Raw genomic sequence first — 24,580 nt, forward strand, 5'->3', positions numbered from 1 at the left:
GGGCGTCATACTGTTATAATTGGCACTGTCCCCATTTATACTTACTATATAAAATAATGGTGATCCATTTGGCATACAACCACTGCCTAAAATTGATCTGAAGATCAAGGTGTTTACTGGGCAGGGTCATTAATGACTCAATTATTAATTTCTTAGCTTGATACTAATATCTAGTCTTCCCTTAGCTTGACTTATTCCCAGTTGCTTTCTAGTATTTACTATCTTGTTGCAAGCTAATTCTTCTAGGCCCTCCTTCATAAATTAAGAAGTTATTGTACTTTCCTTTGTTTGTAGTTTTGGTCATTGTTACCTCCATTTCTGTGCCAGAGTTAAGAAATTTAAATGCTAAAAGATACCAAGCACATTATGTAAATTATGAAGCAAGTTGGGATGTACAAGATAGGAAAGGGAGGGCACACTGTGCCTTTCTATAAAAGAAACATGCTGCTCACGTTTAATCTGGTTGCTGTGTAGGAATGCATGTATTATGTGTTGCTGTTTCTTCCAATATTTTAAAGAAAAGCTGGAAACCTAAACAGTACACAAAATTTTTCAATTTTCCAAACATTGCATGTGAAAACAAATCTGAAGGTTGATATTGGCTTATTTGGGGCCACCATTTCACAATTTAAGCTGTCTAGGGGCATTCCCTGGCGGTCCAGTGTTTAGGACTCTGCACTTTCACTGCTGTGGGCCTGGGTTCTATCCCTCATTGGGGAACTAAGATCTCGCAAGCTGTGTGTCGTGGCCAAAAAGAAAGAAAGAAAAGAAAGCTGTCTAAATCCCCTGGAGACTCAGTTTATAACTTGTTTACTCTGAAGTCTTCGGTGACTCACCTCTAGCCCAATATGACCTTTCCACCTGTATACCATAGCTTTTATTGTCTATATAATTGTGTATTTAATGATTTTCTTTAAGTCTTTTATTTTGTTTTCTGGTTTATCTTATGTCTCTAAGCCAGGTTATGGAGCTCCTTGAAGTCAAGAAATCAAATCTGAATTCTCATATTCTCCCTTCTTCCCTAGCATAATGAACTGTATAGAGTAGGCACCTGGTAAATATTTAAAGTCAGTTAATTAAGGTTTTTTAAGATTAGATTTGAGTTTTTAATTGTAAAAGAAACACGGTTTATGTAAAGGTTAGAATAGCACAGAAAGGTATGGTGTAAAAAATAAATTATATTTATGTCCTGTCCATGTCTTTCTCTTTCCATCATGTCTAATAGATTTTAGACTTGTCAGGTTGCCTTTTTGTGTCTTCTGCTCTTAAAAATAATGTTGCAGCAAAGATCCCTTGTGACTGAAGAGTAAATTCCTGGAAGTGCATTTGTTAGATCAAAGGCTATATGGCATTTAAATTTTTAGATCTTGTTAGTTTTCCCACACATTCCTCCACCAGTATAGAAAATGTCTGTATTCCACATATTTGCCAATACTGAGTTTTATCACAGTTTAATTAGTGCCATTCCAGAAGATGTACATATTATCTTTCCATTTGCTTGAAAGACATTTTCTATAAACAGATTGTCCTTTGCATATTTTTTGTCATTTTTTATTACTGAAGTGTGTAAGCTTTTGCATTTTGAGTAAGTTAGTCTCTTTATGTATGTGGCAAATATTTTTGCCTTCTGACTTCTGCAGTTTTGTGTCATGTTTGGCAGGTCATAGATTGTTCAGAAGTGCATTTCTAGTTTTTTCCCTCCAGTTTTTTTTTTTTTTTTTGGTGTAATGTTATCAGGAGCAGGATCAGCGTTATTTTTTTCTGAGTGCTAGTTTATCTCAGTGTCACCTGTTAACTATAAATAATCAGTTTAAAAACTATTTTTAAATCTAGAAATTTCACTGAAATAACTTAGATGTAAACTCATATATTCAGTAATAATCATTTACTCTTTACTCCAGTTTTTTTGTTTTAATGGGTTATAATACCTATTAAAATAGTCGGTAAAATACGTGCAGTTAAGGATGCCTTTTTACTGCTCCTTTTCTTTGGAGGTAACTATTGGTTACTATCTCCAGTTGGGGGTCAAGGCATTCTATTTCTCTTAATCCTTGCAGATCAGCTGTTCGGAAAGACTTTACTGTTTTTATCTACTTGTAAAATTCTATTTATTTTTAATATTGGCTTTAAATGACAATAATACTCTTATGAATTCCCCTAAATTTCCACATCTGGGATGGCATAATTCACATTCTACCTAATATTCCTGTGCTTTTAAAGTTCATATCATTAATGCTGTACAATGAGATTATTACAGGAAGGTTTATTATCTTTTCTGAGATTGTGATTACCTTTAGAACAGGGACTTTATTTATCCTATTCCTTAGCATAGGTTCTGGCAGTTAACACGTGGATGTTGTTTAGAATTAAGTAACTGGATATGAAATTGGCTGGGAGCAAATAGTTTTCTCAGCTGTAGAATTGGGATATTTCTTAAAGTGAATTTTTAACGAACATTAAATAATGAACGTAAATAATATAGTCCCAGAAATACAGTATGTGATTAAAACTTTTAAGATCTCTTTTTTTCCCCTCCCCTGTGTCTTTTATTCACTTTATATCCTCTGTTTTCTGCATGTGAATTTTTGAGGACACTGTCAAGACTTTCTCACTTCCTAATAAGCTTAAGTTAGAGTCCCTTGTTTCATGCCTTCCTAGTTGTAATTACTTCCTTATAGTCACTCGCTTTAAGCTCCATGATAGCTGTGCTCTGTACTGTAGCTTTAGCACCTGCCCTGGTCCATTTCTTCTTTTTGATCTCCCATACTAAAATTCAATTAAATTTTTAAAAAATTATTTTGGGGCTTTCCTGGTGGCGCAGTGGTTGGGAGTCCGCCTGCCGATGCAGGGGACACGGGTTCGTGCCCCGGTCCGGGAAGATCCCACACACTGCGGAGCGGCTGGGCCCCGTGAGCCATGGCAGCTGAGCCTGCGCGTCCGGAGCCTGTACTCCGCAACGGGAGAGGCCACAACAGTGAGGGGCCCGCGTACCACAAAAAAAAAAAAAAAAAAATTATTTTGAAAATAAGTCACATAGTAGTTTCTTACATAGAATAAAAAGTTAAGCCACACTTAATTCCATATTTAGAATCCAAAGTTAAGCCAGTTTGTTTAGATAACTGTTAGGAACTATTCTGTAAAATTAAGAAAATGAGGAAAGACACTGTGATTGGGTGTTTACTTAGGATCTGTTCATTGCCCTTAGCCAGTAGGAAGCTGGAAGTTTACTTCTATAAAGGAAAAAAAAATTATCTTACTCTCCTCCTCACTTTTTTAAACCTTCCTCTTTTGAAATTCAGCTAAGTAAACCAGGTCTGGGTTAATCCTTTCATTTGTTTTAATAACTGGTGACTACTTGCCCATATCAGTAATTTCTTTACATTGTGTAAATATTGAGAGTCTGTAGATGATGCTTCTATTAATGATCACGAAGTACTCCTTCCATTACACACATGTTGAAAGTTTTGCTATCTGAGCACATAATATAGGGATAACCTGGCTAATGGGTTTTATTACGTTTTTAAGGAAAGCACTACTAAAGTGATATATCTAGTCTGAAAATTCATGCCAGTTTGATGGTAAATTTCTTTAAAAGTTGGTTTATATACTTAAAAGATTAGATTGAATTAGAAATTAGAAAACATAAATATTAAATACTGAGGATGTTGTGTTTTCTTACAGGGGATGGTTCCATTTGTATTTGTTGGCACTAAAGAAAGCATTGGAAATGTGCAAGTTCTTTTAGAGTATCATATTGCTTATCTAAAGGTTTGTATAGTGTTCATATCATGTTGCTCCACACGTTTAACTTTATATTTGTAATAAATTTTAAGTCTTTAAATATTTTTGTTAATTCAGCTTCATATTTGCCCTTTCTTTCTGCGTGAGAATATTAAAAGTCCTTTGCTGTAGTAAAATGATTGGCCTCGTGTACATTTTTTCTCTTTCCCTCTGTACTTTTACATTTCTTTCCGTACTGTTTAAGACATGGTCACTCTTGTGTTTGATGCAGATAGGACACAGAACCAGGAATGAAGGTGGGCTTTCTTGGTAACTGATATTCTCTGAATCATGTGTACTACCCCCATAGATATCAGTTGATAATCCTTAACCATTGTTTTTAATATAGTCTGTCTGGGTTGATGAATAAAGAGAAAAGGTTTTAGAAAAGAAATTCCCTATAAGTTGGAATTGTCATTTTCTACTCTTCTTATTCCTGCTGTTTTTTTCTTGTTTATAGTATCTCAACTGCTCTGTCTCTAGTTATGTTTTCCTTTTAGTCACTCATATCGTTGGCTGCTGTGTTAATATTTTGAAAGCACCCCTGATAATGTCATTCCTTTTTTTAAAACTCATCTTTCCAATACTCTGCCTTTTAGCCAAGAGCTTTCTCTAGACACCTTACGTTCACATCCTGTAATGACCTCATTCTCTGAATGACCAAGTCTGCCAGTTCATCTAGGTCACAACTCAAGTGTCATTATTTTGATAGGAAAGTAGGTTATTAATAGTACCTGTCATAAATGGTACCTTACCTCATTTAGCAGAGTTTTTACTCCTGGAAGGCTAGATCTGGTAATTTTATGTAATTATTAGCTGTTTAACTAGGTTATTTCAGCACTTGTCTGTTGAACATCCCCTAGGTTATTCTAATGCTTGTGTGTAAACATTCCCTTGAAGGAGAAGAGTCATTGTCTTTTTATTTTGCATACCTGTAGCACTTAGCATGGTTGGCACATGATGCTAAGGCATTTGTAAATGCTTGGTGAATTGAATTAGCAAATGACCTTGTAAATTGTGTTCACTAGGAATACAGTTATACTTTGCTGAATAACTGCCCAAGATCACAACCTTCTTTCATTTGTAGGACTGGAATATAGCTCAAGCTCTGGGCTTTAAGAAGACAAAAAAACACATGTAAGATTTATCCTTTTTTGTTTTGGTTATAGGAAGTAGAACAGCTAAGAATGGAACGCCTGCAGATTGATGAACAGCTACGACAGATTGGTATGGGTTTCAGACCTTCTTCCACCAGAGGGCCTGAAAAAGAGAAAGGATATGCCACTGATGAAAGTACCGTCTCTTCTGTACAAGGTTCTAGGTCTTATAGTGGAAGAGGCAGAGGTCGTCGGGGCCCTAATTACACCTCCGGTTATGGTAAAAAAAAATTTTTTTTTTTTGGTAGTGGTTTCGGTGGTCCAATACATTTTGCTTATTATTGTTTTTGGGTTGTTTTTAGGATTTATTTTTTATTTCATTTTATTTATTTATTTATTTATATGGCTGCGTTGGGTCTTCATTGCTGTGCGTGGGCTTTTTTCTAGTTGCAGCGAGCGGGGGCTGCTTTTCATTGTGGTGCGCAGGCTTCTCATTGTGGTGGCTTCTCTTGTTGCGGAGCATGGGCTCTAGGCGTGTGGGCTTCAGTAGTTGTGGCGCACGGGCTCAGTACTTGTGGCTTGTGGGCTCTAGAGCGCAGCAGGCTCAGTAGTTTTGGTGCGTGGGATTAGTTGCTCCGTGGCATGTGGGGTCTTCCCAGACCAGGGTTCGTACCCGTGTCCCTGCATTGACAGGCGGATTCTTAACCACTGTGCCACCGGGGAAGTCCTGCTTATTATTGTTTAGTTCATCACTTTATCTTGGCTTTGAGGGCAGGAGATAGTTCCGAGGTACATGTTTTGATAGTGACAGCATGCTTTATATTAATGACAGTAAAAGGTTTATAGTGTTCAAGTAAAAGGTTTGTGTGTAATGAAATGAAACATGTTTTTGTTAAGTTTATAGCTCATGATCATGTTTGTTCTAAATATTTAGAATAAATATATATGCAACTTGTTTTCTCAGGTATTTTCCCTGTACAATTATATACATTTTCCAATAAAAACCTAGCGATGGTGGTGATATTACTAGGATTTATCTTTTGCCTACCCTCTAGGAAAAGTAAAAATGAAAAAATATGCTAATCACTGTGCCATGATTACATATAGCAAATCTGTACTGGTTTTTAAAATATACTATATTGGTTCATTTGGCAGTTTTGAATATTAATATCTCACATCTGGAATTATTTTGTGAAATACAGCATTTCAATAATATGAGAGCTTTAAAAGTTAGAACCTAGTTAACATTTTATAAATGAACATTTTTTAAAATGTGTTTCACTGAGAGGATGGGGCTTAACCTATATAGGAAGGAACCAGTGGATGGTGATTGTCAGCAATTCTCTAATCCTAAATTTCTCAGTTTGTCTTCAGCTTTGGAGTTGTTCCATTTTTCTGCATTTGGACTTGGATCTTAGCAGTGACCTGATTTTTTTCTTCCCTTCTCTCTTTCCTTCTCTCTTCTCTTCTCTCTTCTCTACTCCCCTATGCTCATCCTAACTGCTTTGGGAAAAAGTTTCATAAACCTTTTCCAGAATAGAAGGCATTTAGGGAAAACAAATACATGAAAGCTTTACAGTGTGCAGATTCCACTTCCACATTTCATGTTTAACCAAAGGATCATCTGATGATGCCAGAGTTATATTAGATTTGTACTGTTTTTCATTTGTTGTAGAGTTGGATGGTCAAGTTTCCCTTCCCCTTTTTTCATTATTTTAAGGTTAACCCTGTATTGAAGCCTGAAAAGAAGAATTCCAGTTACTGTGTTCAGTATGTGAAGGACTGAGAATTGAGAACTATTAAAATCCTGAAAGCACATTTAATACAAAAGACAATCAGTAGTTAAATAGAAATTAAGTACATATTGAATGATTTTAGAGGTACAAATTACTAGTACAAATAATCAGATTTGGTTTTTTGGTTGATGAATTCATTGAACAATTTTATAAGCCTCTGGGAAGTCCACTTATTGATGAGAGGTCACTCTTTGACAAAATGCTTTTGTTGACAGAAATAAATGAGAATGGTGGAGGAATATCATTTGGATTGAAGAAAGCTATGCAGATTGTTCAGTAGATGGCACTCTTACCTCTGAATCTTTGCCAACTAGTAACATTGTATTTCTTGAAATAGCTGTTGAACTTAAAGTAGGCTCCAGAGAAATAAAAATTATTTGAATTTGGTTGTAGATGTTCTTGTTCAGTTAATAGCAGAAGGTTTTTTAGGTGGTGAATATATATATATATATAAGCTGTATAAGAATTTAACATCTCTGAAGTTATATATGTTACAATGGATGATGTCTTACAACTTTAATTGGCAGCATTTTCTTTAAATGGCACACAAAATATGACTTAATGTTGGATTTGATAAAATGTGGGGCTTTAGCTGTTAATATTAAGTTCAGCATATGTGTTCATTTAAAAGGATGTGAACAGGGGCTTCCCTGGTGGCGCAGTGGTTAAGAGTCCGCCTGCAGATGCAGGGGACATGGGTTCGTGCCCCGGTCCGGGAAGATCCCACATGCCACGGAGCGGCTAGGCCCATGAGCCATGACCGCTGAGCCTGTGCGTCCGGAGCCTGTGCTCCACAACGGGAGAGGCCACAACAGTGAGAGGCCCGCTTACCGCAAAAAAAAAAAAAAATCTATAGTTTAAAAGGATGTGAACCATCTTCATAAGGTGATTTTAGAAGTTTTAGGGGAAAATATGAGTTAAAATTCTGTTAAAAACAGGTCTTTTTATTTGTTGGAGCCATTACAAATTGAACTGGTTTCATGGATCATTTATAAAGCCTCCCCCCACCCTGACTTTTTGGATTCATGAAATTATATTTTACAGAATTGAGATTGGAATGATTGCAATGATTTTAACAGAGTATTTTTCTGTTGATTATGCAACAAATCATAATTTCAGAGGCTTTTACAATACTATTATCTCATAGTTCTGTAGGTCAGAAATCTGACATGAGTGTCATTGGGCTAAAATCTAAGTGTTGGCATGTCTGTATTTCCTTTTGGAGGCTCTAGGGAAAAATTTGTTCCTTTGACACTTCCAGCTTATAGAGACAATCTCTGTTCCTTGGCTTATTGACCGCTTCCTCCGTCTGATAAAGCCAGTAATTACAGAGAGTCCTTATGCTGCCATCTCTGGTTCTCTGTAGTTGAGAATGGTTCTCTACTTTTTAAAGATCCATGTGATTAATTTGGCCTTACCTGGATGATCTAGGATAATCCTCCCACCTCAATATCCTTAACCTTAATTACATCTGCAGAGTTCCTTATGCCATCTCAGAAATGTTTAATATGAAGGAAGTGGAACACTAGCCAGTTCATTAGCTTTTTTTGTTTTTGACCTTAATAGCTGTCTTTATCTACTGAAATCTATTTATGATTTAGACACCCTCTTTGAGTATCTTGAGTATTAGATTTAGGTTAAACCTAAGAAAATTTTTTTGCTTATGATACTGAGTTAAATACTACACTGTATTTCTAAAGGTAATTTGAAAGGAACTTCTGTTAAAAAATGAGATACTCATCTAACTTCAAATTTTGGTAATGTTTTCAGGCAGGATATATAGCTTTGTAAATAAATCCCAAAGTTCTGATACATTCCAAGGTTTTTTTTGATTGTTTTGTTTTGTTTTTTTAGCTACTCATGAAATGATAAACTACCCTTATTCCACCAGACCATGACATCAGTTAACAAAGTTCTTTTTTGTCATTTGGAAAAATAAGTGTTTTAATTCATTCTCTACTATGAGACTCATTTCTTAACAAAGATTCGAACGTCACTACTAGAAGCGTGCTATATTTTTCTTAAAATGTATGTCTGACGTATCCATTCTTATATAATGACTAGCTATATCTATATTTAATGGCATATGGAGAAAAAAAGATGATAGAAGACTTATCTTTAAAGGAGAAAGGAAGTTGGTAGGCTTGTTTTTAAACTTTACGTTTTAATCCCTGTACTTTAGTATGTAGCATTTTGTGTATCTGAAGAGCTCTTGTGTTTTGCTTTTATCATTAAATGACTATGGAGTTAATATAGTGTATTTCTAGTTTATCTGTCTTATTTGGGAGTTCAGTATAGGAACTTCAAAATCATGCAGCAAATTCACATCTCAAGAGAAAATTGATATGCATGTTGCTAGGCTTCTGGGGGCATTTAGAGATATAAGACAGAGCTCTCCCCTTTATTATATTGTAGACCAAGTGGGAAGTAAATCCACACTGGAGAAAATAGAAAACAACACATGACAATACTTCATGATAGATACACATTAAGGAAATAAGGGGAGAGGTCTGTTTTTAGTTATATTGGTTGGAAGCTACAGACATTGAACTGGGCCCTTAAGGAGATAGATTTGCATGTATAGGTTTCCCACACTATCAGAAAGTAGAGTTTTCCTGTGAAACCTTTTGTAAGCTGAAATGGCATAAAGTGAAGAAGCAATTACCTTAGGACACATCTTGCTAATAGATGCACAAAATAACGTGAGATAAAGCACAGATGCTCACCGACACAGGTCAAAACTATGTTGGCTTGATGCTGAGTTTAGTTCCTGAGGAAGGAGCTGGGGTGTGCTGCTGTCACTGTTTGGGGTGCTTGCTGCCTCTATAATGGCTTGCTGCAAAGCAAATGCCGAAGGCTATTTTCTCTTCGTGCCTTTTTTTCCTAAAGCAGAAATCCTCTTTGATTTCTTTTGGTTAGCGAAAACAGGTATTTGTGGAGGTCTTTTGTAAAAGCAAAACGGTGTAAAATGGGCTTCCCTGGTGGCGCAGTGGTTAAGAATCCGCCTGCCAATGCAGGGGACATGGGTTTGAGCCCTGGTCCAGAGACATCCCACATGCCGCGGAGCAAAGAAGCCCGTGCGCCACAACTACTGAGCCTGCGCTCTAGAGCTCACGTGCCACAACTCCTGAAGCCCGCGTGCCTAGAGCCCGTGCTCCACAACAGGAGAAGCCACTGTAATGAGAAGTCCACGCACTGCAATGAAGAGTAGCCCCTGCTCGCTGCAACCAGAGAAAGCCCGTGCACAGCAACAAAGACCCAATGCAGCCAGGGAAAAAAAAAAAGGTGTAAAATGAACTTTTGAAAAGCATAGGATACCTCTATGCTAAGAGGAAAGGATGAAAAAATGCCATCCCAGAACTAACAAAGAATAGAAGTGGGAATGAGTATGATAGTGATTGGGTCATATAAATCTGACACATTAATTGTGTTATAATAATAATGATGTAAGCTTTCATAGAATCTTTGCAGTGTTTACATTTTTAAAAGGTCACTATTGAATTTGGCCATTGGGATGTTAGAAAAAGTCCATAAACTTTTAAAGTCATGCTGAAGTTTTGTTTCACTGATAATGGCTTCAACTCCATTGATTGTCAGGTTGAAGCTGTCTTTTCTTAGAGTAACCTAAAATTTGTTCAGTGATTTCAAACGCTGTATTCTTCAAACTTAAGACATTATTGTGCGAAAAACATAATTTTATGTAGAGCTACTAAAAATACACTCCCAGTTCATGAGACCATCAATTATAAGAAATATTCTTATTTCAGAGATGTTAAATGTGAAAAAAAGGTGCTGCCTAGAATCAGTGAAATAATGGTAGAATACAGTATGCAGATAAAGTACTCATTCTTCTAAATATGATTAAATTTGCTTTTAAATATTGGATAGTGGTTATTTCTTATTATATTGGGTTGCCAAACAGTTCGTTTGCTTAGTGAATGCATTGTGCAGTAAAATTCTTGGTGAAAATGAAAAATGTGTCTTTTATTTTTACTTAAAACCAAATGAACTGTTTGGCCAACCCAATACTAACAATTTGTTAAAAACCTAAAAATGGGCAAAATTTAAAAAATATTTCCCTATATTAAGTGCATTTTCATATTGTATATGTGTAACGTTTTGTATGTTCTTTGCAAAATTCTATTGGCCATGTTTCTGCGCATCCAGACAGTTCAATTTTTAATCTATCTGACTAGGTAAATACTTTATTACTAGTATACAATATTAACATTCAATTATTTCTTAGTTAATAAATTTCAAATTCATTAACATTTTTATTTCTCTTTCTTTGGAGCAGCCAATCAGTAGGGTTAAACAGTGATTAGCAGGAAATAATGTTGAAAAATTTCACTTTTTTCTTTAATAGAAATATAGTTGGCTTATGTTTTCTTCTTTCCCAAGGTACAAACTCTGAGCTGTCTAACCCATCTGAAACTGAATCTGAGCGTAAAGACGAGCTAAGTGATTGGTCATTGGCGGGAGAAGATGACCGAGAGAGCCGGCATCAGCGTGACAGCAGGAGACGCCCAGGAGGAAGAGGCAGAAGTGTTTCAGGGGGTCGAGGTCGTGGTGGACCACGTGGTGGCAAATCTTCCATCAGTTCTGGTAGTCTTTTATATACTATGTCAGAATCCTTTCTTGGTAAACAGTATAATTTCATATACGTTAATTCATTTACCAGGGCCACTCATTTTTGGAAGTTTCTCTTTTAACTGTCTGAGGAAAATAGTAGAATATATATATACACACACATACACATAGCAACATAAGGAAAAGCACTATAGAGTGTTTCTCAGTGAAAGTTTAGCTAGAATATTCAGAATGTTCTTGCTTAGTATAATGGGCTGGGGGGAGAATTGAGAATTGTCAGGGATCCATGGACTAGATCCATAGCATATTATTGTATGGCAACTTTTAATAAAACCACTCTTAATAAATTTTTAAAAAAGGCTGGATCAAATCACACCTTTTACGGGACTTTAAAGTACTCTCTAGTTCTAGTGATATTCTTCAAGTCCTAAAGTTCAGTTTACAGACTTCCAGGGAAATAGTTTTTTATATTTTAGTATATTGTTCACTCTTATCAAGGTTTATAAAATTATAGTATGCTGAATTACAAAGTAAATGTACTTTACCTAGTGTTTATGATTAATGGATAAACTTAGTGTCTTTTGCAAAGATGCTAGCTTGCTAGCTGTTACCAAAGGAAACTTAGAAAGGAAAAATCGTGATTAGGTGAATTTCTTCTATAATTTGATTGGTGGAAGCAATAAATGCACATAGGTAAGATGGGTATTTTTTTTTCTTATAAATTATATCTTAAAACCTTTCCTTTCCCACCCTCACCCCACCTTACTCCACCTTCACTCTTTCTTTCTGGAGATGGGAGTACTACTCAACATTCATTTCCACATTTTCCTATAACCAGTTAGAATTTCAAATTTTTTAGTATGCTTTTTTGTGTAGACTTGTTTTGCTTGCTTCAGTTCATAGTAAGAGATTTCTATTATGTCATGGAGTGCAGGTGTTGAGTATTATTTGGAAATAGTTCATTAACATTGGCACAAAGAAGCAGCAACCACATTGAACTCAGTTATGGAGACAAAAAGCTGTTTCGTGGAATTGATTCATTTTAGCTGAATATTTGTTTTCATTTTTATTTCTCTAGCCTCTGGGCAGGATTAGCTAGGAATGTGAATGTAAAAAGTAGCATGTAATAATATACTAGTTCCTAATACGTTTTCAAAACAAGTCAAAGAGAAATGGTAGAAAGCCAAGTTGTCTGCCCTTCTTCTGTTTTAATATTTCATTGCCATTTAAAGGTTTTTATATTTGTTGTTTTTCAGGTAAAATAGTGATACAGAAAACATTTTATCTGAAGACAGAGAGGGTATATTTTTACCTGGGGAAAATTGAAGTTTCTTATCATTAATTGATATAGTTCAATATAGGTCGGAGTATTCCTAATAACTGCAGCTCTCTTAAACAAATATTTCTTGCCTCTGACATGCATATAGTGCTCAAAGATCCAGACAGCAATCCATACAGCTTACTTGATAATACAGAATCAGATCAGACTGCAGACACTGATGCCAGCGAATCTCATCACAGTACTAACCGTCGTAGGCGGTCTCGTAGACGAAGGACTGATGAAGATGCTGTTCTGATGGATGGGATGACTGAATCTGATACAGCTTCAGTTAATGAAAATGGGCTAGGTATGTAAGCACTTAGGGAAAAGATATATATTATTGTATAATATTGTTAATGTATGAAGCTTTTTTTAAAAAAAAATCCCAAACATATGCAATTCACAAGTTGAATTTTTCCTAGTGTTTACTTCAGACGAGGTAGATGGCTTTGTGTCTGTCTTAAATGTCTAGTTCTCAGATTTGTATAGCCAAATAATTTGAAACTGGGAGGGTTTATTAAAGTGCCCTTCAATACAAATATTCAAACTGCAAGGCACTTAATACTCTTACTGTTCTAAACCAAAATTGGGCTTTCAGTTTGCCTCTTTAAATGTTATAAATGACACTAATGAAGGTGTGTATACTGAGTAGGAATTGATTTCCAGAGGGCTAAAATGTCATTAACTTTGGTAAAAAAAAGGAAAACTTTATTCCTGAATGATGGTAATTAAGTCTTAGAGTTTGTTTAATCAAGAGTTAAAACCCTCTTAATTTCTGGATGATAATTCCATATTTAATGTAGTAGGAATGTTTTAAACTACAAAAGTATTTTTCCTGTGAGTAATGTGTATTGTTTTATTTTTCCTGTTTAATTAAAAGGTTCTTTTCCCTTCTTTAAATCTTTGAAGGAAAGAAGTTTTTTGTTTTTTTATTTTTTTTGCTTTGTTTTTTGCTTTGTTTTTGTCAGAATAGTTCATGGTGAACTTTGCAATTACAGATGATAGTGAAAAAAAACCCCAGCGACGCAATCGTAGCCGCAGGCGTCGTTTCAGGGGTCAGGCAGAAGATAGACAGCCAGGTAACTTGCGTGGACCTGTTGCCAACACCAGGTTACAAGCATGAAAAAAAATGTCATGTGTCTGCTTTCTAAATATATTATACTTACATGTACACCTGTGCATATACATTCAAGATGTGCATTGCATAAATTGTTTACTCAACTAATACGACTACTACTCTTAAGAAAATGCATTCTTCCTTCACACCGTAAATGTGTAGTAAACCCGTCTAATTGAACTAATGTTGTGTCTCAATTTTTTTACATGGAAATACTGTTGAGAATACCGTTATTTTGTCCACTTGGCAGATTCTGCATTCTTGAGTTGGGGCCTGCCATCCCAGGAACTATGTTGTAGATTGTGATTGAGGTTGATTGGCAAAACTGGGCAGCTTTTGCATGGTGCCTGCTTGCTATAACTGGGTTCAGCACCTCATTTTTGTGGGGTTTCTCATACCCACAGTTTAAAAAAAAAGTATAAATGAAAAAAATACTTGAAAGTGTCTTTTTCCTAGTAAGAGGAATGCATGTTATGTTTTTGTTTATTGTAGTGTGATGCCTTTTCCCTTACACCTACTAACTATTCAAATTAATAGTACTTACTTAGTTTTAGAATGTTAATTTAAGTAGATATAATTTTTAGTAACTTCAAAGAAACTTGTTTGCTGTGTCTATACTATCTTGAACATAATTCCATTTCCTTTGTATGGAGAATCACATGTATATTTACAATGAAGAAACTGTGTGCACCAGAAATAAACCCCTTTTAAACTAATCAATTTTGCATTCTTTCCAAAGCAAATTCTTGTGTTTTCCCCAAATAAAGAATGTAAATTCCAGTATCTTTATTTAGAATTTTAAGTTTAGTGGTTGTGGAGACATTTGAGAAGACTGGTTAAGGGTATTAGTTTCCATTCTTGGGGAAAAAAAAGTTGATGTTTTAAAGATAGTTGTAAATTTAAAAGGAATTAAATATTGTCAAAATAGGTTCCAGGAAATGTTACTGTTTTCTCTTCTTTTCTTTCTCTTTAGTGTTAGAAATATCTTTTAGATGAAGAGATTGTATTTATTTTGTTTTTTGAAGCTGGCATAGCAGTGTGTACACTTTTTGGCTGTACTTTACAAATAAGGAAATTTAAGCTGTTAGTAGGTTGGGCTTGAGATAGAATAAATTACAACATAATTTATTAACTAGGTGGATGGTGGTTCATTACTGAGTCAAAGGACATAAAGGGAATAACGTAAAACCTTTGATAAAGAAGAGGAAGAGATTTCTGCATGGTATTAATTGAAACTTGAGTAATTTAGAGTTTTAAATAATTAAGCAATGATTTGTGTTCTTTACTGCATTTATTCCTATTTTACTCTGTTCTTTGGAAGTACTAATTTCCTCTTTAGAACTCATTGCCTTTCTCAGCGTGCCCCCTGCCCCCCAAACCAACACACACACGCGCGCACACACACACACACACACACACACACAATAGGTGGAAAAAGCACATCATTTTCTCCTTTGCCCCTGGAAGGAGTTCTACGAAGGCAGCTTCTATCCAAAGTTAATGTCAACATTCTCTGAAATAAACAAATATTTGCTCAGAATTTCTTGTTGCCCTTAGTATAAATTAAGCAGTGAGTATTCTTTACTAAGAAAAGAATGACAGTATACTGGTGTCCAGTGGATTAACTTTGGAGCCCTTAAATTCTAGAGTCCAAATTTATGCTGCACAAATTGCCTCAGTTTTTTTCTAGATATTGTAAATACTTATTAATCTGTTTTGAACTTTTAAGTGGCTTTTATTTTAAAGACTGGCTATAAACAGGTTTTTCTTTGAATTAACTGAGGTTATTTTTAGTTTTACCTCCCTTTGGTAGGGGAGGGGCACTGATAAATTTTTACCTTTCCAGCTAAGTGCCTATTAATTGATAAACTGTATCAAAGTATACTATTCTCTGTACATAGTGGATGAAGAGTTCTAAGAATTGTCACGTGTTCAAATTTAGCAGTATGCATGTCTATGCATCAGGGTTTCCAGGTAGCTGAGTTCTTCCAGGTGTCACTGAGGGCTCAACCATGGAAACAGAATGAATTCATTAAGGTGCTCTCCAAATTAGAATAGGATGCTTTTGCTTCTGTGTATGTAGATATAATGATGAAGTGGATTTGATAGTATCCCTCTCCCCAATTTTGGAAACTATTATTAAATGTATTTATAAATTTATTTACAGTGAATTTAAATGACCATTTATAAAGCTCCAAAATGAGTACATTGAGTTTCTTATAATTTGGAGGGAAAGAGACAGTTTTAGACATGAAACATCTTTATTTAGCGGTGTTTCTAAAGATGTGTATTAGTTCTGAATTAAGTTGTTTCCTTGGGATTTAAAAAGATTCATTTTAATAGTTCTATCTATGTCAGAATCCTTTCTTGGTAAACAGTATAATTTTAGAAAGTTCTTGAAAGTTCTAGAAAGTTCTTGGATCTTATAAAGAAAGGTGTTAGCATGTTAATTCATGATTAAGAAAAATGAATTGTAAATACAATCCAGCTTTTTATTATATTAAAATGATTTATTTTCATATAATTTGAACCTGATGGACTAGCTCTTCCTGTACATAGTGACTTTAAATTTTAAATTTACCCGAGTTTTAATTCTTTCGTAATTTACCTGCTTCCATAATTTAAAGTACACCGTATTCCACATAATCAGGGATTTTCCTTCATCAGTTTCTGAGGGAAAGTAAATACTTTGAAAGGAAGAGGGTGATTATTTTGATATTTCTTCAAATCAGTGAATTCTAAGTTGCAGGTCCTTGAAGAGAAAGTTCTGCAGTGTGAGGCCAGTCCAGTGTACTAGCAGACCAGAGGTAGTTTGTTGCAGTTGGGTTGGCAGTAGGGTGTTAGTGTGGGTTAGTCTTTTCGCCTTTGCGTTAGTCTTTTCCCTGTATCCCTACTGCCATTGTAAACACAAACACCTTTCAGTCAGTCGCTTGAAAGATTGGCAAGATGGGGAAAGGGAGTGGTTACTGAATTAATGGTGGACCTTTTCCCACCATGATCAATGGCAACATTTTTAGGTTGGTGTTCTGTCATCTTTAGTTTGCTTGCAGTTTTTTTAGATTACTCAGAATGGTTTCTAGTGTGAAATGTGAAAAAGGAACCATAAAATACACTTGGATATCTTACTGTGCTTTTAAAGAAAATGTTAAAAAAAAAAAAAAACCAGAACAACTAATTTCTGAGTAAATCTTTTACATCTTTGATGAAAATTTCAAATTGAAGCATGCTACACCACGATTTGACCCAGTTTGCCCCATTTTTTCCCCCACTGATAAGTGCAAACACTGGGCTTACAATGCTGCATTCTCTATTCTTGGTTGTGGATTTCTATGTCAGACTTACCCCACAACTGTAGACTAACCAGAAGCAAATGGCTGGACTCTTGTTGAAGAGGACTTTAATCTAGGCTTCCTTGCCTCTCCAGCTTGAAATCTTCTGTAGTCAGCACTAAACCACAGGCACATTTTTCAGGGTTAGTTTTTGGTTGGAGGTGGTACCCAGCTTAAGAAAATTTTGAATTGGGTAACCCACCATTAATTTATTTTAAAAGTAAAATTACTCTTTATCCATAAATAAACTTTAGAAGTACTTTTTCAACACCTGTAATTTTTTTCTCATCTTCAACAGTCACAGTTGCAGATTATATTTCTAGAGCTGAGTCTCAGAGCAGACAAAGAAACCTCCCAAGGGAAACTTTGGCTAAAAACAAGAAAGAAATGGTAAGGAGAATTTAACCTGTAGGTTTTGGTGTTTTTGTTTTTGTTTTCGGTATGGTTTAGTTTTATTTTCACTTCTTAACTTACTTGTATGATCACTTGTTTCCCCAATTAGACCAGTAATATTTTAGTTAAAGACTACTCTTGATTTTGTTTTTGGCCCCAGGTAACTGAAGATATGCATGCTTGAGCCTGAAATACTTTTCATTTAGAACTCTAAATAGCATTCGTAAAATTCAGTCTGCCCAAAGATACTGGGCATAGAGACTGTTGCCTTAATTTGGGGAACAATAGGCTGAATATACCTCTTCTCATTGGTGGATAAAGACCTTTAAGTTTCAATTCTTTTAAATATTTTAAGGGATTTGATATGTAAATGTCAGTTCCAAAAAAAAGGTGAGTAAGTAGGTGGTTATTTGCGTTACTTAGGGTATTAATGTTTATATCTTTTATATGGTGAGCTTTCCAGTGGTTAAAATGAAATTAGGTGCAAGTTTTCAGTAAACAGGTACAGATTCTTCCTGTGGTTTATGCACCGCTAGATACTAGAGATAAAGAGTTGAAAAGCCCAGAGAGGTGGAGTACATTGGTATTTGTTTTGAATTTTAAGAATGTTTTAATTCTTTGATCCATTGTGGTATGTGAAAACTAAAATTATTTATTAGCTAATTAATGTTTATGTAGCTATTGTCCTCCTCAGCTATAGATTTCATTTATAAAGAAGTTGAAAAAGTTGTCTCCCTTTGGCAGGCAAAAGATGTGATTGAAGAGCATGGTCCTTCAGAAAAGGCAATAAATGGCCCAACTAGTGCTTCTGGCGATGAAATTTCTAAGCTACAGCGTACTCCAGGAGAAGAAAAGATTAATACCTTAAAAGAAGAAAATACTCAAGAAGCAGCAGTCCTGAATGGTGTTTCATAAACTGAAGAAGTTCCTAGTTTACAGTTCTTTTACATTACATTTTACAATAGTGCTTGTACAAGCTTGCCAAAGATAGAATATGGATCGCCAGTCTTTACATCGCACTTTCAGTTCCTCCATTTGGAATTCAGAAAGGGGAGGGATCCTGAAGAAATCATATGTTAAACATACTTTGACACCTACTGTGTTATAAAATATATCATCAGATGTGCCTTGAGAATAGTATATGTAACATTAAAAAAAGTTGCTGGCTATAGGAAATGTTATTTTGTTTTCAAAATATGGCAGAGATGGGGGGAGGTGGGTGGGGGGTGGGATCCCTAAGGGAATATTCTTTATGAAAGCATTAGCTGCTTTTGTTACATTTTTAATAATATGCAACCACTTCTTCACCTGAGGAAAACTAGAGTGAAATGCAGTCTAAGATATTTTGCACTGAATTGTAATTTCGTCATTAGTTTAGTCTGGAAACTGGTCTGTTTTAATGTGTTTTTAAAATGCTGTATGTAGAGGAAAATCTGCAGGCCACTGGAATACATTTGTTAAATTCTCATCTGCAGGGACACTGGGTGATATTGGCAGTGACTGTTCTACATTGAGGCTTTGTTTGGTTTATTTATTAAAGTGTACAGTATTTAAAAAATCAAACATAGCTTTAGTTAAAACACTAAGCTGAATTAGTCATGTCCATTCAGACATAACCTGAACTACTGAAAAGATCAATTTCCAGAAGGTTTATTCTGTATAAACTACATGTTAGTCTTCAGTAGAGTATCTTTTCCTTTTCTTTTTTCCCCCTTTTTCTTTTTTTTTTCCCTTTTTTTTTTTTTTTTGATTTTGGTTGTTTGATGTGCAATATGTTTTTGTATGCAGGTAGTAAATAAACTTTGATCTTCCATTTGCTGATTTTTAACTTTCTACTTTTTATACCAACTGTTGAAAAGTAGTTGGACCTACTTAAAGGCCTAGAGTAGTATTCTGATTGCTTTTTAAGATGCATTTATACTTGCTCATAAGTAGTAAAATATTAGCTGGTCAATTTATCATTTTGTAATGAATCCTCTGAAATCTTAGTACTTAAAAAAATTTAGTGTGTTAGAATAGAATGGTTTAGGGAATTGATCAGAGATTTGATATTAGGAAAGTCTTTGTAACAAAATTCTAATCATAGGCAACTTTTGGAAGGCATTGGGGTAAAATCCAGAATTTTACTTTTGCCTTTGATTCTTTATTAAAGTTATTTTTATAAAGAAGTATAATGAGCAGTTTTTAAATAAGGAATGTCACGAATTTGATTTTTGGTTCTCAAGGAAATAATTTTAAAGGTTCTTATACTAATGAATGGATTTTTGGTAAATATTTTAGCCAGATGTCTTAATTTTAGGAAGATACAAACTTAAACGAAGTGTGTTGCAAGGTGATATCAAGTAGTTGTGGGTTTATGGGAGTTGCTCTACAATATTATATAAAGACTACTGAGCAAGAAGAAAGCTCTTTCACTTGGCATCTGAAAAGTATTTTATGTGCATAATTTATGTTAATTTACGTGCATAAAAAAGCTAAGTGATGTTAATTTATGGCTGAAGGACAATTCAGGTTATAGTTAAAAATATTTGCCAGGTCAGTGTATGTAAAACCCTAGCCCTGAAATTTATTACTGTTGAGGTTAAAGTTGTGATGATATTACATGCTTTTTCCTAAAACCCTGATAACTGAAAATTTTAAGGTGTAGTGTGAATAGTGCAGTCCGTGAACATTGAATAAATAATATCAAGTAATTTCATATCTTAATAAAATTACCCACAAATGTCTTTTTTTTAATCCACCAAAGTCAGAAACATGTAAAATTGTTGGCCTTTTTATTCTTCTCTTCAGTAGTAGAGTTACAAATTAATTATAAGGTATGAGAAGAATTTTCATTAATCCCCAAATCGGTAAATATGATATAAAGAAAATACGATTTTTCATTTTCTTCCAGGTAGAATATTCAGTAAAATCCTCCTGTAAAGACTGTTTCAGTGGGAACGGAAGAAACACAAAATCATCTTAAGTGGGTTTAGCCCAGGGAGTTTTTTTAGAACTAATAACCTGATTCTAGGAAATAAGTATTAAGATTTCATTATTTACAAATGACTAATCCCAATGTCCTTTAGAAATATGTGCTGCAGAATCATGATAGGCCTTTTATCTTTTTTTTTTTTTAATAGCACATGCTCCGATTCAGAACTGAAAAGCCCACTCCCAAAGGTAACTATTCCTGATAGAGGTAGCCTTCCAAACTTAGTTTGACAGGAGTGCATCTTTTTTGGCTACAAGTTACATGGAATGTTGCTATGGGAAAACTTGCCAGCCCCCCAGCCCCGCCCCCCCAAAGGTTTTGTGCAGCTTAAGTATTGTTTCAGCATACATATATGAAATCGTGTATGATATCTGAACTAAATCATGAATTAAGAACTGAGATTACATGGGGGTAAAAATGGTCTTTTCCTGAAGACTTGGGAAGCCTAGGATTCTTGGGTTTGGCATCACTCTTTTAAGCCTTCCACGGGCCTAAAACTTTCACAAAATGGTATGGGTTTCTGTTGACAGGTCAGTCACCACTGTTAAAATTATAATAGGGATACATAAAAGTATTAATTTTAAGTAACTATTTTAATGTGGAGGTAACAGCATATCAAACCAGTGAGTTCATGAAAACTGAGACGTTGCTTAGGACAAGGCTGAGGGAGGTAGTAGCTTAAGTAAATATTCTTTAAAAAGCAAGTCCAGGTATATACAGACAAGCAAAATAACCAAAGAACAGGAAAACACTAAGCTGGTGTTTTACTATTTGTCCTGGATCTCCATTCATGTCAGCCGTTCTTCTGTGGCTGGGATCCATCACCTTTGGAAGTATTTTTGTAGCTACTGTTTGCTATGAGTCTAGTGTTTAACCTCAGAAGGGTCTCTGCAAAGTTGGTATGTTAACTGAATGTTGCTGGTAGATTGGGAAATAGTACCTACCATTTGTGTCCTCTGCAAACAGATCGACTCTTTTCAGGTTGAAACCAACTAGTTAATATTCTTATAGGCTGTGCCTACAATGAGCTTATGCCGTAAGCAGATGATTGGCGGTTACTGGAAATGAATAAAGGAAAATTACTTTTATATTTAGATTTTCTAAGGCTTCAAGGAACTTGAATTGGATCTATGGGTTTGGCAAAATTCCAAAAGGCAACAAGTAGGGTGTTCATTGTAAAGCCTCAGTCTCCCTATCTTTGCTATTTACAACTTGGATCCCCTGTACCCTTTATAAGGATATCTGATATGGTGAATTTGCAGGTCCCTTATTTTAAAATTTTAGTTTTTTACTAGGATGCTTGAATGGATAATATTCACTTATAACCCATGATTAACCTATGACAGCATTTGGGTTTTATTTCAGGGAACTGTTGCAATAAAGCAATAATTGCAATCTGCTATAGTAAAACTTTTGGCAAGTGGTGGTAATTTGAAACTGCACTCAACTGCTGGTTGAAAACGTCAGTTATGTTGAACCACAGGAAATTGCTGGGAGCTGACCAGTTTTGACCCACAGAAGAGACAACCTAATAATACGTTTTAAGGTATAATCATTTACTCCAGAAATCCAAGCAAGGGTCTAATCATCCAGAAAAGCCCTAATTATTGGATGAGGGAGGTGTATATAATGAAAATATTAATTTTGTTTTTTAAAATGGTTTATCAGTGGGTCACTTTAGATTCAGATTCATCTGTATCTTCTATATTACTGTTTCAGGGTACTGAAGCACAGAATTGGGAGTTACTATCTTAGTTGTACAAACTTTTTCTATATTCCGTTTCATCCAACTAGAGAGGCCTAGACTAGGTGATCCCATAAAGGCCTTTCCAATATAATATAACTAGAGTGTAATCATATGTTAGACCCTGTGTGATACTTAACCATGTACTCTTAAGGAGTATGCTGAATTAAAATGGTGTTTGTTTTCTATTTATATCTGTCCCAGACATTTCCAGCTATATTGTATACAATCTAAAGATAAAAGAAGGGCAGAATTATTTTTCACTAACATTCTCAATTTCAAAGTCCCACTATTAAGTATACTAGTTAGCAGTTTCTCAAATTAGGGTGAAACCACAGGGATATTTTCTGAATGTTTCGTACCCTTTTTACTTGATGGATTGTCAAATGTAGCTACTCATTTTCTAGGTTAGAGACTATTTTCATTACAGAAATTTTCCCATAGTTTTTCTAGATGAACTAATCTATGCTTAATTGTTCCCTGGAGCTCATACCTCAACCTCTTTGAACTTCATTTTTCACCTTGCTGTTTTCAGGTTGTAAAGAAAAATACGTAAATACTTCACTTGAAATTCCATTAACTGAAACAGCACTAAGGTCACAGCAAGTGTTAACTTGTTCCAGATTATACCCTAACACTGGACTACGACCTTGTCATTGGGTCAGGAATAACAGGTTAACACTGGATAGCTCTTTCTATATCCTGTTGCTAAAGCAACAGTTGGCTCTAAGCAGATACACAACACTGAACAGCAGTGCCAGCAACAAAAAGCAGAGCTTAAGTCATTTAAGTTTCCTGGTACTCAGGGTTACTCTCAGTCCAGGGTTCTTTAACCAAAAACCTATTCTAGCATTCTAAGTAAGTGCTTTTTACTTTACCTCAGATTTATAGATTTCTTTCTACCATATTCTGGCCTTTTAAGTTTTAGAGCCAACTTCTAAATTTTCATTGTAATTAACGTTTGGGGGATCATTTATGCTGAACAAAATAATGACCCCATCACACACTTCTGAAATGCAAAACAACTTTTATAGGTTGTTAACAACAGAAAGGTGCCTTATAAATTCTCACTGAAACAGTAGAACTCATTATTTTAGCCTGAAGTGTTTAAACTTAAGCTTGGTTAACTCTTAAATGAAGCATTCTGCCTGGATTAATTTAAATTACTTCTGATACAAGGTTTTCTTTTAAGGTAGAAAATAAATTTTCAGTGTGCCGAATACTACATAGCTTTTTAGTGTGGCATGGTCCAACATGTTTAGGTTTTTACCCTGCGTTAAGATACTAGTTATCCAGTTTCTTCCACTTCTCATTTTACATCTAGCTGCCTTTTACCCTTCTTGCTTCTGTTTGTTGTGATTTAGAGCACAGGAAATTAAGGATAGCAGAGAAAACTATATAACCAAGCTTCTAGAATCAGAAAATGGGCTTGTGTTCCATTTTCATACATGTTCTCAATTATTTCTTGAATGGTTTGGGTCTGTATGACTTGTTAAATGCTTCTATAGATATTCCCATCATTTGTAAAACAGCTGAAGGCAAGAGAATTTGCTTAAAAATAAGGGTGGGAAAAGATTCGACTTCAGGACCACCCATTACAGCCTACTTTCATCACCAAAGCAGGTTTTTATTTAAGTAGCATAGGACTCATCTGTTGTCAACCTAGAGGCCCAGTGAAGGCAAAAGGAAAGAGGCTAAGTAAGGAAACTAAAGCTCTGGTATGCCAGTTCTAAACATTAAGGCTGTGAATAGGCATGTATTAAGGACTAATATATAGAGAACCAAATTATAAATGAAGCTAGTAAATTGGAGAAGATATTCAGGGCTTATAGTTTCAGTAGCTGTGCAACTTCAGAAAGCATTTGCTCTAGTTTTTCAATTTCCTATCCATAAAGTGGAGAAATCTTAACAATTTAAGTTGGCTGTTATTTTTTTTTCCCCTCTTAACAGATGAGGAAGCAGAGCCCTAAGTGCATAGATACCTTGCTCAAAGTTGCCTGGCTATTATAGCAGAAGTTTCACTTGAAACCTGTACCTCCTATTCCTAGTCCTATATTCAACCATTATCTTCCTCCCTTTTAAAGAAGTCTATATCTGAAAGGACCCGTGGATAAAAAGGGCCCAAGGTAGAAGTGTAATGACAAGTACGAGACACACATTTCAGTACCACCAAGGAAAACATCCCTGGGTTATCAGATTTGTGAAAGGTACCACAGTGTGGAGGTTAACAGCGTAGAACTTCGGGTTTGAGAAAGATCAGTTTTCTCAGCCAGCATGTTGCTTTGGGCAAGTATCTTAACCTCACTGAACTTCAATTTCATTACTTGTAAAATGTACTTTAATAGTAACTACTACTGGGTAAGGGGGAAATGCTTAGCTCAACGCTAGCACATTGTAAACAGTCGATAAATGTTAATAATACACAAGCATTTTGTAAGA

At 35.1% G+C, this 24,580-nt stretch overlaps 1 protein-coding gene across 4 annotated transcripts in view; it reads left to right on the forward strand.

Annotated features, from left to right (window-relative positions):
- The window catches only part of FXR1 (FMR1 autosomal homolog 1), a 57,373-nt gene extending 38,132 nt beyond the window's left edge, over positions 1 to 19,241 (forward strand). Inside the window, exons 11-18 of one of the 4 annotated variants that reach the window (XM_082654890.1) lie at positions 3,682 to 3,768; positions 4,950 to 5,007; positions 5,095 to 5,157; positions 11,075 to 11,278; positions 12,691 to 12,891; positions 13,583 to 13,663; positions 17,329 to 17,420; positions 18,168 to 19,241. In XM_082654890.1, coding sequence (XP_082511016.1) covers positions 3,682 to 3,768; positions 4,950 to 5,007; positions 5,095 to 5,157; positions 11,075 to 11,278; positions 12,691 to 12,891; positions 13,583 to 13,663; positions 17,329 to 17,420; positions 18,168 to 18,338 — 957 coding nt within the window. In that variant the 3' untranslated portion in view covers positions 18,339 to 19,241. Of the gene's footprint in view, positions 1 to 3,681; positions 3,769 to 4,949; positions 5,158 to 11,074; positions 11,279 to 12,690; positions 12,892 to 13,582; positions 13,664 to 17,328; positions 17,421 to 18,167 lie in introns of all 4 variants that reach the window. The other 3 variants (XM_082654888.1, XM_082654889.1, XM_082654891.1) reach the window with 3 other exon arrangements.
- Positions 19,242 to 24,580: the final 5,339 nt, after the last annotated feature.

Source organism: Grampus griseus (assembly GCF_964374135.1).
Source record: "Grampus griseus genome assembly, chromosome: 5".
NCBI lineage: Eukaryota > Metazoa > Chordata > Mammalia > Artiodactyla > Delphinidae > Grampus > Grampus griseus.